General features: G+C 39.9%; 1 protein-coding gene and 1 pseudogene across 3 annotated transcripts in view; both read left to right on the top strand.

Annotated features, from left to right (window-relative positions):
* RELN (reelin) overlaps nucleotides 1–14202 on the top strand; it is a 504997-nt gene that overhangs the window by 293421 nt on the left and 197374 nt on the right. For all 3 annotated transcript variants that reach the window (XM_061640446.1, XM_061640447.1, XM_061640448.1), the window contains 3 exons: nucleotides 4959–5110; nucleotides 7856–7968; nucleotides 8946–9154. In XM_061640446.1, coding sequence (XP_061496430.1) covers nucleotides 4959–5110; nucleotides 7856–7968; nucleotides 8946–9154 — 474 coding nt within the window. The remainder of the gene's footprint in view (nucleotides 1–4958; nucleotides 5111–7855; nucleotides 7969–8945; nucleotides 9155–14202) is intronic.
* LOC133390808 (small ribosomal subunit protein uS2-like) lies at nucleotides 1711–2481 on the top strand (annotated as a pseudogene).

The raw sequence follows: 14202 nt of genomic DNA on the forward strand, positions 1-14202 counted from the left end.
GCAAGGTGAAAGCTGCTCTTAAAATACTTGGAAGAAACAAATCACCAGGAATAGATGGCATACCAATAGGGTTGCTACAAGCTACTGAGACTGAATCTGTCCAAATTTTGACAAAAAACTGTCAAGAAATATGGAAAACTCAACAATGGCCCACAGACTGGAAGCGTTCCATATACATCCCACTTCCAAAGAAAGGAGATCCCAGGGAATGCAGTAATTATTGAACTATTACCTTAATATCCCATGCAAGTAAAGTAATGCTCAAGATTCTACAACAAAGGCTCTTACCATATATGGAGCGAGAAATGCCAGACATCCAAGCTGGATTTAGAAAGGGAAGAGGCACCAGAGATCATATCGCAAACATACGTTGGATAATGGAACGGACCAAGGAATTTCAGAAGAAAATCACCCTGTGCTTTATAGACTACAGCAAAGCCTTTGACTGTGTAGATCATGAAAAACTATGGAATGCTTTAAAAGAAATGGGGGTGCCACAGCATCTGATTGTCCTGATGTGCAACCTATACTCTGGACAACAGGCTACTGTAAGGACAGAATACAGAGAAACCGATTGGTTCCCCATTGGAAAGGGTGTATTTTATCACCCTATTTGTTTAATCTGTACGCAGAACATATCATACGGAAAGCAGGATTGGACCAAGATGAAGGAGGTGTGAAAATTGGAGGGAGAAATATCAATAATTTAAGATATGCAGAAACCAGTAATTATTTGAAATAAATGCTGATGAAAGTTCAAGAGGAAAGCATAAAAGGAGGACTACAGCTGAACGTCAAGAAGACTAAAGTAATTACAACAGAAGATTTATGTAACTTTAAAGTTGACAATGAGGTCATGGAATTTGTCAAGGATTATCAATACCTCAGCACAGTCCTTAACCAAAATGGAGACAATAGTCAAGAAATCAGAAGAAGGCTGGGACTGGAAAGGGCCACTTTGAGAGAACTAGAAAAGGTCCTCAAATGCAAAGATGTATCACTGAACACTAAAGTCAGGATCATTCAGACCATGGTATTTCCGATCTCTATGTATGGATGAGAAAGTTGGACAGTGAAAAAAGTGGATAAGAGAAAAATCCACTCATTTGAAATTTTGTGTTGGAGGAGCGCTTTGCACATACCATGGACTGCGAAAAAGACAAATAATTGGGTGTTAGAACAAATTAAACCAGAACTATCACTAGAAGCCAAAATGATAAAACTGAGGTTATTCTACTTTGGACACATCATGAGAAGACATGATTCATTAGAAAAGACAATAATGCTGGGAAAGACAGAAGGGAGTAGAAAAAGAGGAAGGCCAAACAAGAGATGGATTGATTCCACAAAGGAAGCCACGGACCTGAACTTACAAGATCTGAACAGGGTGGTTCATGGCAGATGCTCTTGGAGGTCGCTGATTCATAGGGTCGCCATAAGTTGTAGTCGACTTGGAGGCACATAACAACAACATGGACGATTCTTATGGATCAGCAAATAAGGTGGTTTTAATTGTACTAAAATGAACATAGAAAAACGCCAATGGACCATTGTGTAAATTTCTCTTTATAAGTCCGTCAGACTCAACTCAGATCTACTGTTCAGGGCCCAAAAAGTCTACCTTTAAAACATTATTCATGACTTTCTCTCTTCCCCATGAGAGGTCTCCATACAGCATTGTTACTGCATTTCCTATTGTTTTATAAGTGAACTTCGACACTGTCTAGAGGTCTTGATGTCCTTCTGATGAAGGAAGAAGTCTGAAATTCCTTGCTGTAGGAACCCACTTTGGAGGCATCGGTCTTTTATCTGGCACAGTTCATTTATAAAATAAAAAGTGATTATATTTACATCATCAATCTGAAGAGATCATGGGAAAAAATTGTTCTTGGCAGCCTGAGCCTTTGTTGCCATTGAAAACTCAGGTGATGCCCGTGTTATCTCTTCCAGGAACACTAGACAGTGTGCCATTCTGAAATTTACTGCTGCTATTCACGCTACACCAATTGCAGGCAATTTCACTGCTTGCACTTTCACCAATTAGATCCAGGGTGCTTTCTGTGAGCCCTCTTTTGGTGGTCATTGATCCAAGAGCTGATCATCAGCTGCTGAGCAAGGCAATCTTACGTAAACATCCTCCCCATTGCCTTGTGTAATACAGATTCTCTTCTGTGTTACATTGTGATCCTCTGCACTCATTTTGGTGTGATGTAGAGGATGTTGGCTTATGAGTTCCTGCATTATTTTTCATTTTTTCATGAGCACCCATGGGAGGTCATGCCTGATCTCTACTACCAGGGTTCCGAAGAAACTGAAAAGGGGATTGCACCTGGACTTACAAAGGGAGAATTCCAAGGTGAATGGGCTGTACCTGTACCTGAATTCAACACTCCTCCACAGCCTGAGTTGGCTGATAGATCTGTGCCAATACAGATATTCCCAGCTGAAGATTGGGGAGTGCAGCTTGCCAATGAAGACTAGTCTGCACTGGTCAGGCACCTGAGTGGGTACGGATGATCACAGCATGGTCTTAATATAGCAATAGGAATTCATGAGTACAATGAAAAATAAACTCTGTTTTTATTTTTATTTTTAAAAACCCACATAATTATTGTAATTCTAACCTTACCACAAATCATTCGTCATTTTGATACTTTCAATACTTGGACATCCCTCATGTAGATCTATGATGAAACAAAAATGTACTCATTTAACCAGAATTGTGTAGTCAATAATATATATATATATATTACAGTGCTTTCCTAGTGTCATGCTTTTATATTATATTAGCTAAAGAGCCATCAAGACTGACAAAGGGGGATAGAAGGGGAATGGTCAGTTCTGATGCTTTCCTCCATCCTCCTCCCCACCAGCAGTTTATAATGCCTCTTCTGTCACTTCTCTCTTCTCACTCCTTCTTTGCCTCCATTTCATCCATCATTGAGGCCTCTGCCATGAGTGGGGCAAGTAGCTTGGTCAGGAAAACACACCATACAGCCCCATTTTTAATATTCCTTATACATTTTATAAACTATGTAGCTAGTTTGAATAATGATTAATATATTTCAAATCTTGTCATGCTTTTTCCCCCCTGTGGAGGCTATTATTAGCAAACATATTGACCAAGGTTGTTCTATTGTTTCAAAAAAATATTCTGAATGAATGTCAAGTCTGCTGCTAAGGGCCACTTCACATTACTTTTTTAGCTATACATTTTAAGATTTATTTATTTAAGAACATTTATATCCCACCTTGTACCTAAAATAAAAAAAATAAAAACATTAAACACAGCAATAATATGACAGGAGACAAGATATAATATGAAAACAAATAGCAATAGTGAATCAGAAAAACAAAGTAAACATCCAGCAAGTCTGAACAAAAAGGTGTTGGACTTTGAGTGCAAGGACATCGGGGAGGGAGCAAAATGGTTCTTAGGCAAGGCATTCCACAACCTAAGCACAGCAGCAGAGAAGCTGGAACAAACAAAAGGTCCTCTGCAGATGATTTGAAAGGAAAAGCTCCTGTGATACATTTCCTATTCTGCAAGGACTTGGGGCTTGCAGGGAAAATGGACAGATTTTTCTGTAAAGGTTGAGTCAGGCAAAGGCAGGTCGTCAAAACAAGTAGATCAAAGATCAAGGTAAAAGCAAGTATCTTTAAACAGAAGTCAGGACCATGTGCAGCTCTCAGTGGGCTCTGCTGGCTGAGTTATGGGAAGAGTTCTTAGCCACCTGTGAACAGAGAGCAGAGGACATTTGAAGCTTTAAGTATGTGGGCAAAGCCTGTGCTGTAGTTGGCTTTGCCTCCTTGAAGGGGGTGACTGTGCTGTCGAGGGATTGTCCAATTCTGCAAGGACTGGCTTTTACCGTTTGAAGGGGATATTATTGGGGATATTATTTCCCCTCGCTGGATCGTCACCTTGTAGTGGTGAGTGGGCTTGGTTGTTCCAATGAACCCTGTGAATGATGCTGTCGGGAGTCATGTACTCCCAGCAGGGTCACCCACGGCGGTAAGGTCAAGGGAGAGGAACCAGACAAAGAACGATCCAGGAAAGTCCTCAACGGCAGAATAGGCGGAGGATAACAATGTGTACGTTACAACAGCTGTGAAGGCAGATGAAGGCTGTAGCAGATAAAAGACTTCCAATCATCGTGATATCCATGCCATTGGATCAAAGCCTTTTTATGTCAAGATTGTGTGTTGATCGTCGTGCGCCGATCTCCCCACATAAAACAAATTCACGCACAGGCGTCTTCCAAGCAAATCCATCTGGAAACCTATATCCTCACTGTGGGAGGCTGTGTGGATCCAGAATTGGCCTCCACAGTCACTTACGGACCCAAGACCTTATCTTGGAAGACAATCTTACTCGGCCACGAGTGATCGCCAATGAATGACAATGAATGATTGGGGATTTGTCCTCTGAGGAAGGCAGAAGGGCTATAGTCTTCATTCTGTGAGGGCCCAGGAGGAGATGGTTAGGGTCCCATCCTACTGCCACCACAAAGTGGAGCAGCTGTATTTACTTCTCATATATATCTTCTTTGGGGTAGTGTCTGAAGCCAGCTTTGGGGGTCATAATAATAGAAGACAGGTCTTTAAGTATCCTGATCATTGGCTGCTTAAAGGTAATGACAAGCACTTCAAATTGAACCCAAAAATGAACTACAAGCTGATGAAGCTGCTACCATATCTAGAGTTGCGCACTCCAGATTACTTACTCCAGTCAGCAATTTTGCAGCTGCATTCTGAACCAGCTGAAGTTTGCAAATACTCTTTTAAAAGATATTTTAATGTACATCTAAAAATGTAAAGTAGGAATGTGACAAACACAGGTATCAACACTCAGGTAGCAACAGTCCCCTGTTAAGTGTATACTCAGTTGCAAAGCCAGAATTCCCTTTACATAATGTGTAATATAGACCTATCTCTTACATCTTGGGTAATGTCTTTAGGTGGGATATATCTGGAGCTGTCATTGGTACTGAATGTGGATCCCTGGAATCAGGTTCATCAGCTGTTTTCCTCAGAGATGGAGAGAGAAAGCTATGCACTCCATATATGGACACTACAGGTTATGGAAATCTGAGGTTTTATTTCAGTATGGGTGAGTATGTTTCACTAATATGTTTGGTATGTGCATACAAGATGAAAAAGGTGAATTATATTTCTGGAGGTTATGTTATAATCAATATCTCTGTTTCAGAATCTGTGAGGCACCTGAACTCCAGTAGCCCAACTACCCTTGAGTCCTGTTTAGAAGTTTTTCCTTTCAACATTTTGTCACTACCGATACCTTCACTAGGAAGCAGTTATTCCAACGCTTGTTTGCTTTTGATAGAACTAGGATGATGATATGTATGGAGTTCACCCTCTCCATACTGTGTAGTAAAACCTACTTGGTCTTGACAACATCACTCTGTGCATTTCCCCACCTCACTCTGCATCACTGGCTGGCATGGACAGAGATATGCACTATAAAATAGCAGCTGTATGATGCACCTTGGTCTGAGTAAATTTTACTACACATTACCTAGGGGAAGCTTTAAAAAGCTGGGCACAGGACTGCTGGGGTTTTTTTTTAATCATAACATCTAGGTCCAGCCTCTGTTGCTACTTCATCTGCTACATTTCCAGTGGCGTAAGAGGTGTATGAATCTAGTGTCAGGGAAGAACAGGTGGCATTGAGATTTGAGGAGCTAATTTTGCAACTGAGTTGGAAGCCCAAGCCTCAAGATGATTATGCCTGAGTGCCCCAGAAGAAGGATCAATTTTTGAACTGCACTGGACTCAATAAATATAGTTCTGAGCGTCCCTTCTGCCCCTGCATTTTGCGCCTTCCCATTTTCTTTTTCTTTTCTAGCTAGTCTTGTAATAAGCTATTACAATAATGACTTTCCTGTGGTTTAATCACAACAATCACAAAAGTATTCCATACAACTTCATGATGAAATGTTTCTGGGAATCCTGTATGGGTCTTCCACAGATGGATTAATTTTATCTTTGTTAACCACTTTGTGAAGGTGGAAGATGGGATAACAAACAGGGGGAATAGATATAAAAGCAGAACCATCTGCCTCCCTTAATAAGAGAGCTGTAATTATTGGAGATTCATAAATCTTTCTGGTAGTGGGAGCCATCATTTACGCCAACAAGCAGAAGATTTCAATGGCAAAATTGTGCAATTTTTCTTTGGAACACTCTTCTCAGGAATGTTGTTTTGCAAGCTCCACAGATAAGGTAAACTGTATGTGGAGCTTATTCTTTCAACACTGTGTTTGTTAATGCAAAATGGAAAAACGGTAAAGGAAATGGAGAATGAATTTGCTTTTCCAATGAAGCAGCCTTTTATGTCAAGAAGAATAAACAGCATTTCTTCCAGGAAGTGGAAGTTCTCTAATTCTCACTCTGAATTATCACGTCTCCTCTGTGCTGCATAATGTACCAAAAAAGCACAGGAAGGGGAGATTTCTGTGTTTCCAGGTGTTCCAGGAGAGCCACACCTGCATGAAAAACAGGAAAGACACTTTAGTCAACCTTCTGAACTCGTGGGCAAAGTTGTTGGCTCAGCAAGAATGGTTGTTAACTTGAGTGAACACACTAAAAGACACTGTATGAAAATAACTTGGTTAAATATTTGGATGTGGGAAATGACAGCTTTTTAAAAAGAAGAATGGAAGTATATTTTATCTGAATTAAAAATAAGAACAAAGTTACATCCAAAATAATCATATGGTACAACCTTGTTGGGACTGTACAACTTCAAGCAGCAGATGAGAGACTGTGTTTAAATCCTTTCCTATGTGAAAAAAATTATCTGCGTGAGGAAAACCAGTATACCTTGATGAAAGATTCTGGATTATGCGCTCCTTTTTTACATGGAGAGAGCTTTCCCCCCTTTTTCTTTTTTTAACATTGAAGCATGCAGTTCTCCACCTACAATCTGAAGTGATACAGTCCCAGTAGCTGACATTATGATGTTGATGATTTATTTGATTTATTAGTTGCTTGCTACCCAAAGGTCTCCAAATGACTTAAAACATAATTAAAAGCCAAAATAATATATCATACATAAAGCAAAACAAAAATAAAAAACCAATAACCATCCCCATATAGCCACAGAAAGCTTTGGCAGCACACTAATACAATGCAATTTCTCAAAATGTGTATATCATTTTTAATTAATTACCCCTACATTCTTGTTTCTATAAGATTGTTTTCACTGTTTGAATAAGACACATTTAAAATGATAGCCAGGTTTGTTTGTTTTAATGGGAAGTGATGAATATACTCAGTATACAGTGGGAATGCAACAAATCAACCCGAAAAATGTAATATAAATACATTTTGTGAATATCAGCTGTCCTCTTCTGTGGATAAGTGGCCTCATGCCACGATGGAGATATCTGTGATTTTTTAAATATATTCCTACCTATAATAGCTTCTTAAATAGTGTCTGTATCAGTGGTGTGATTTATTATATTATAATTTGCTCTCTTTACAACCCATAGCTTTTAGAAGTGCAAAGAAGACCCTGAAATAATAGAAAGATGTTCTTTAAACATTCTGCACCTGGAAGCAAATAAGAATCTTATCACTATGTGCATATATTTATTTAAACAAAAATTTGAATTGTGCATTCTATTGCTGCATTTGCAGAAAGGGCTACAAAAAAATTAGGCCTGAGTAATTCTTTCACTAGCATTGACGTTTGTTTCGTATATTGGCATATATCAACTTAATAATAGTCTGGTGACTATCATTTTAATCATTAACAATATTTAAAGGACAATATTTGAATACATAAATGAATGTTAATCAGCTATCTCCACCAATATACATATTGCTATAGGTGGAAGCTGTGATGCTGGACAAGCCCATGAAAATGACATCATATTGTATGCAAAGATTGAAGGAAGAAAGGAGCACCTAAATCTGGATACAATGACCTATGCTTCTTACAGGGTAAGAGTTCAGAACAAATCCTTAAGATAGCCCAGCTCATGTGGCAAATGCTTGGATCCTAAATTGCTTCTCCATTCATATATCTGAGAAGGGGGGGGGAAGAAAGAGGCTTCCACCAACTCCCTCCTTCCTCTGCAACCCCTTGCTATATTCCACACTACTCCCAAAATTACCCACTGCAAAATGGTATTGAGATGAGATTTTCCAGACACTGTGCAATTCAGCATTACATTTGTATCATTCTTTTTGCTAGTATTTGCCTAGCCATGTAAGAGCATTTCTAGCTGATTTCATGTCAGAAGTGGCATATTCTGTGCTGAATATTCTGTGAGCAACCTCAAGTAAATTGGCAGATGTGTCAAAACCTCAGCATGAAAACAAAATACACTGGATCATAAATATGGGATAGTTAAGGAATCTGGGGAGTTTTAAAAAATATTTCTGTGCATTCCACTATCGTTAATAGATGTTCTGCCAAATTTCTAAAGCAAAATTTGAGGCCTGCCCAGATAAAACATATCTGTGAAATTTCATAGCAATGATGTGCATTAGCTTTGCAGTGATTATGTTGTCAGAGTATCCTGAGTTCAAACTACATTTCTAGTGTGACCCTCAGTGCTGAAAAAAATATTGGATTCCAAGGACATATCTACATTATAAACTTATATCAATTTTATACCACCTAAATTATCATGATTTCTTCACCATTTAAAAAGAAATCTTGGAATTGCAGCCTGGTGAGATGGCTATGAATAATGCTAATCCTGGCCTGCCTAGCTGAACCGCTGTTCCCAACTTCCCACAATTTGGGGAGGAGTGGGAATGATGGTTAAATGTGTTAAGGTCTGTAGTGTAGGTGCATCTAAGTTAACATATAATATCCTAATTAAATCACAAGAAATAGAGGTGATTAATATGCAAGTCCTGCTTTTGTATGTCTCTCACATAGAAATTAATTAATTTTACTTTTGTTGAAGGTTCCATCCTTGGTTTCTGTTGTCATCAGTCCAGAGCTGCAAACTCCAACTACCAAATTCTGCCTCAAGCAGAAGAGTCATCAAGGGCATAACAAAAATGTCTGGGCAGTTGATTACTTCCATGTCCTGCCAGTGCTTCCTTCCACTGTAACGCATATGATCCAGTTTTCTATTAACCTAGGTTGTGGAACCCATCAACCCGGCAACAGGTAATGCAAGCTAAAATGGCATATTTCTTTTTACATAAATTTTTAATTTCTTTATAAACCTAGATTTCAGAAAACTGCCTCATTTTCTATCTTTTCTGAAGCAAGAAGAAATGAGGCATTGTTAAATAAACTCACATCTTGTAAGAAGACTTTACACAAAATGTTGCTTGCTATTGACACAATTGTAATATAGGGAAGCCAGTTGAAAATGACTACTGAATAAGTAAGAATGCCTTTTACAGGGCATGTTGCCATTGGTGAGTGTGTGTGACATTCAGAGTGTGTAGAATGGAAAATCTAGCAGTAATTAGACTTTGGAAGACTAGTTACACTGAGGGTAAAATGCAGACCATTTACTTTATATACATTCAGTAGATAGTTGTCCACTTGATATTCCTAGAAATTCTAATTTTATGTGCAGACTTCCTGGAAAATTAGACTGCTTCCATGTTCCTTTGAATGCTGTACTAGTGAACAAGTCTGGCCCTCTGCACCTTGGAAGTCATCCTTATTGAAGACTCTTGGGCCATGTAGGATTATAGGGCCAACATCAATACTTGGCCAACTTGGCAACTTACCAGGGCCTGGACATCAGCTAGGGCCCAAACACTCTGGTGAGGCCCATTCCCCCTGGGAACCCCCTTATGGTTGCCTCTAGCTGCCATTTTATTTCCCACAGTGGTCCCAACATAGTAGTTTTCTGGGATACTTAGGAAACTAAAATGGGAGTTCCCAGCCACCTGGGGCTGCTTGGAATACTGCTGTTGCTTACCACCACTGCCAGGTAATCCCACCAGAGCTCACCTAGACAGGAGGGGACCCATCAGAGGTACATTTTGTTCATGGCCCCTTAAAACTGACCCTGTGTCCTTCTTTCGGATGAAGCACCTGTAGTTGTTTCTGGTTCTGCCCTAGAGCAGAGGAAGGGATCTGCACATGCTGCATGAGTAAAGTGACTAAGTGCCCCCTACACATTTATGCAGGACCAGCATCAGAATTTGGGAGCTCCCAGACAAGAGACCATCAGCGGACCCTTTTAACTAGCAAAGGACTGAGGTGGTGAGATAAGCAAACTGAGGGAGTATAGGGGAAGAGGGTACCACAGCTAATTGGTAACTCATTTGCAAGCAGAAGATACCACATTTGATTCCCAGCACCTCCAGTTGAAACAATTAGGTAGCAAGGTTGCCAGCCTTTGGGGGCTCATGGGGTGGTATCTAACTTACTTGTTTAATCAGTGCAAGGATTTGCACTTGCACAATGGAACTCCCCACCCTCCGGCACACACCTCACACCCTCCCCTAATCTGTTCTGTTGCACAAGCATAAATCCCTCCATTGATGGAGCATGTTAGTTGGATTCTGCCATGGGCACTTTTGGATATTTGAATAACCGTTGTGGGCACTGTCACAAAATGGCTGCCAAGGGGTCTGGCTTGTCACAGAGAAAAACTTGCCTAAGAAATTGAGTACTAGGCAAAGTTAAGATCTGAGCCTCTGAACATACATCACTCCTTTGATCACACAATTTCCTGCTGCAAACTGAAAACCCACTTCAAAGAAGGCATAATTTGGTCAAGAAACGGAATAAAAGGCATAGTCAGGATCTGAGCCACAGAACATAAAATCACTCATTTGAATCCACAGAACCACCTGGAAAGCATCAATTAATTTTTTCAAATCATCTCTAAATGAGCTCACTTCCCCAATCTTTTCCTCTCTTTTTCAGGGTCCCCCCTCTATTTTTTACATACAACATACCCCATCTGTCCATTCACACGCATGCTTCCAGTTCACCACATGCACACATGTAAGTGCATCCCTCCCATGGCCCCATCTGCTCTCTTTTGGCCCTCACAAGGCCTCATCCACCCTGGATTTTCTCTCTCCACATGGCTTTGGCTTTTCCATTTCCTACCTTCCCTTCTATTGCCCCATCTGCTTTCTTTCTGGGTCCCCCAGGGCCCCATCCACCCCTATCCAGATGATTCATGCAAGCAAGCCAAGTTACACAATGTGCCAGATATATTATTGTAAGTCAAGCCACATGTGAAAGACTACAATGTTCTGTAGGTTTACATAAAACTTTGGCATCTATTTCCTTAATCTATGGCAATAAAATCAAATAAGACTAGCAAACTTTTGAAAGTTTTAGATCAGTTTCTGCCAACTTCCTTTTAGGCCTCTTAGTGGCCCTATTATTTTACATATACAAATGTGTGTGTTCTGTGTTTCAGTAGACTATGCCCAGTAGAGATTTACAATTAGAACAATCCTTTTATTTATTTCACAAAATTTATATACTACTTGATTGTCATAAAACCTCTAACAGTACATAAAATAAAAATTAAAACATTGAAATGATATTTAAAAAATATGATATTTAAAAATATCAAATGATATTTAAAATACATCTGGGACTAAAAAATCCCAGATATGTAAAAAAATTGAAAAGATAATTAAAATCAACAGTAGGCTAAAAAGATGTGTGTTTTAATCTCAACTTCTATATGTCTGGATCAGCTTGCCTAAACAAACATGTTTTAAAGCAGGCACTGAAAAGGGTACAGTGAGGGTGCCTGCCTGGCATCCATAGACAGGGACCTTTAAACTGTACAGGTAGGTGCTGCCACACTAAAATATCAATTTCTTACAGGTGCAAAATGACTATTATATGGCACCTCTAACAGTCCCAGTTCTGCAGATTAAAACAGTTGAGTGAGCATATATGGGTAAGGCGATCCCACAAGTAAACTAGTCCCAAATTGTTAAGGGCTTTATATGCTAATAGTAACACCTTGAACTTGGCCTGGTAGCAAATTGGCAACCAGTGCAGATTTCTGAGCAGAAGTGTTATATGCTGACAGGGTCTCACTTCTGTCAGCAACTGTGCTGCAGCGTTCAGCACTAACTAAAAGTTACAGATCAAACACAAGGGAAACCCCACATAGAGTGCATTGCAGTAATTCAGTCTTGAATATATTTAAAAGGAAGTTCTAGTTTAAGATACATGTATAAGCATAATTTCCTGCTTCATAGTAGGGTTTTCCAGTACAGTCTTTCATCTGTTTTGAACATTTTTCTTTTTTTCCCCAATTCACATAGCACCACTGATACAGAATTTGTTTTGCTTTATCCATTTTTTAAAATAACTGCTCACTTTCCACAAATCCTATTTGCATTTCAAAAATAATTTTGCCATGCAAATCTCCTTGTCCACCAAAGCATTATTTATAATAGTACTCTAACTGCATGACTGGGAATATAATAGAATATAAGAAGTGAATGTGGTCCTCAAAGGTATCCATATAATTTCATCTCAAATGAAATCAATGAAGCCTCATAAGCTATTTTCATTTACATTTAAAATATCACACACCCAATAATTGTGCAGAAAGACATTCTTCAAGTACAGTCACATTCCAAATGAATTATTCTGAACTGAATAGGCCATGTTCTGACTGTTTGGTGCCAGGTTGATGAATTATTAATTTGTTTTAATGCTTCATTTGCAGAACTTAAAATTAGACAATTAGAATTAAACTACGCTACTTAAATTATTCCACATATACGTATTTCAAATGGATAACTTTTTATACTTCCCAAATTAGGTGAAAGCTCACAGAATGTGTCTTCTGCTTCTTTCAAAAGTATGTACTGAGTAAGGGGGCTCTGCTCCCCACTTGCAAACCTCATTCCCCTCACCACTCTGCCAACCCCCTCAGGCAACCCTACTCCCCTTGCCAACTTGCTTGCCTTGCCTGTTTCTTTGCCATCACTGCTCTGCGCCACCCTGGACAAAAACTGCCACCTGATACTGGCAAGGCTAGCCCTCTTCTCATGAATGCACAGGGTCACAGAATCATAGGATACTAGAGTGGAAGGGTCCTATAAGACCATCAAGTCCAACCCCTGCAGGAATCCAAATCAAAGCATTCCCAACGGATGGCTGTCCAGCTGCCTCTTGAATGCCTCCAGTGTCGGAGAGCTCACTACCTCTCTAGGTAATTGGTTCCATTGTTATATGGCTCTGACAGTTAGGAGGTTTTTCCTGATGTTCAGTTGAAATCTGGCTTCCTGCAACTTGAGCCCATTATTCTGTGTCCTGCTCTCTGGGACGATCGAGAAGAGATCCTGGTCCTCCTCTGTGTGACAACCTTTCATGTACTTGAAGAGTGCTATCATATCTTCCCTCAGTCTTCTCTTCTCCGGGCTAAACATGCCCAGTTCTTTCAGACTCTCCTCATAGGGCTTTGTTTCCAGTCCCCTGATCATCCTTGTTGCCCTCCTCTGAACCTGTTCCAGTTTGTCTGCATCCTTCTTGAACTGCAGAGACCAGAACTGGACGCAGTACTCAAGATGAGGCCTAACCAGTGCTGAATGGAGGGGAACTAATCCTTGACGTGATTTGGAAACTATACTTCCATTAATGCAGCCTAAAATAGCATTTACCTTTTTTGGAGCCACATCGCACTGTTGGCTCATATTCAGCTTGTGATCAACGACAATTCCAAGATCCGTCTCACATGTCATATTGCTGAGCCAAGTATCCCCCATCTTATAACTGTGCATTTGGTTTCTTTTTCCCAAGAGTAGAACTTTGCATTTATCCCTGTTGAATTTCATTCTGTTGTTTTCAGCCCAATGCTCCAGCCTATCAAGGTCCCTTTGAATTTTGTTTCTGTCTTCCACGGTATTAGCTATGCCCCGCTGATTTTGTATCATCTGCAAATTTTATAAGCATGCTCTGTACCTCCTCATCCAAGTTGTTAATAAAAATGTTGAAGAGCAGTAGGCCCAGGACTGAGCCCTGTGGTACCCCACTTGTTACTTCCGCCCAGTTTGAGAAGGAACCATTGATAAGCACTCTTTGAGTACAATTCTGGAGCCAACTGTGAATCCACCTGATAGTTGTTCCATCCAGCCCACATTTAGCTAGCTTGCTAATCAGAATATCATGGGGCACTTTGTCAAATGCTTTGCTGAAGTTGAGATATATTATGTCCACAGCATTCCCACTGTCTACAAGGGAGGTTACCTGATCAAAAA

The sequence above is a fragment of the Rhineura floridana genome, chromosome 8 (genome assembly GCF_030035675.1).
Source record: "Rhineura floridana isolate rRhiFlo1 chromosome 8, rRhiFlo1.hap2, whole genome shotgun sequence".
NCBI lineage: Eukaryota > Metazoa > Chordata > Lepidosauria > Squamata > Rhineuridae > Rhineura > Rhineura floridana.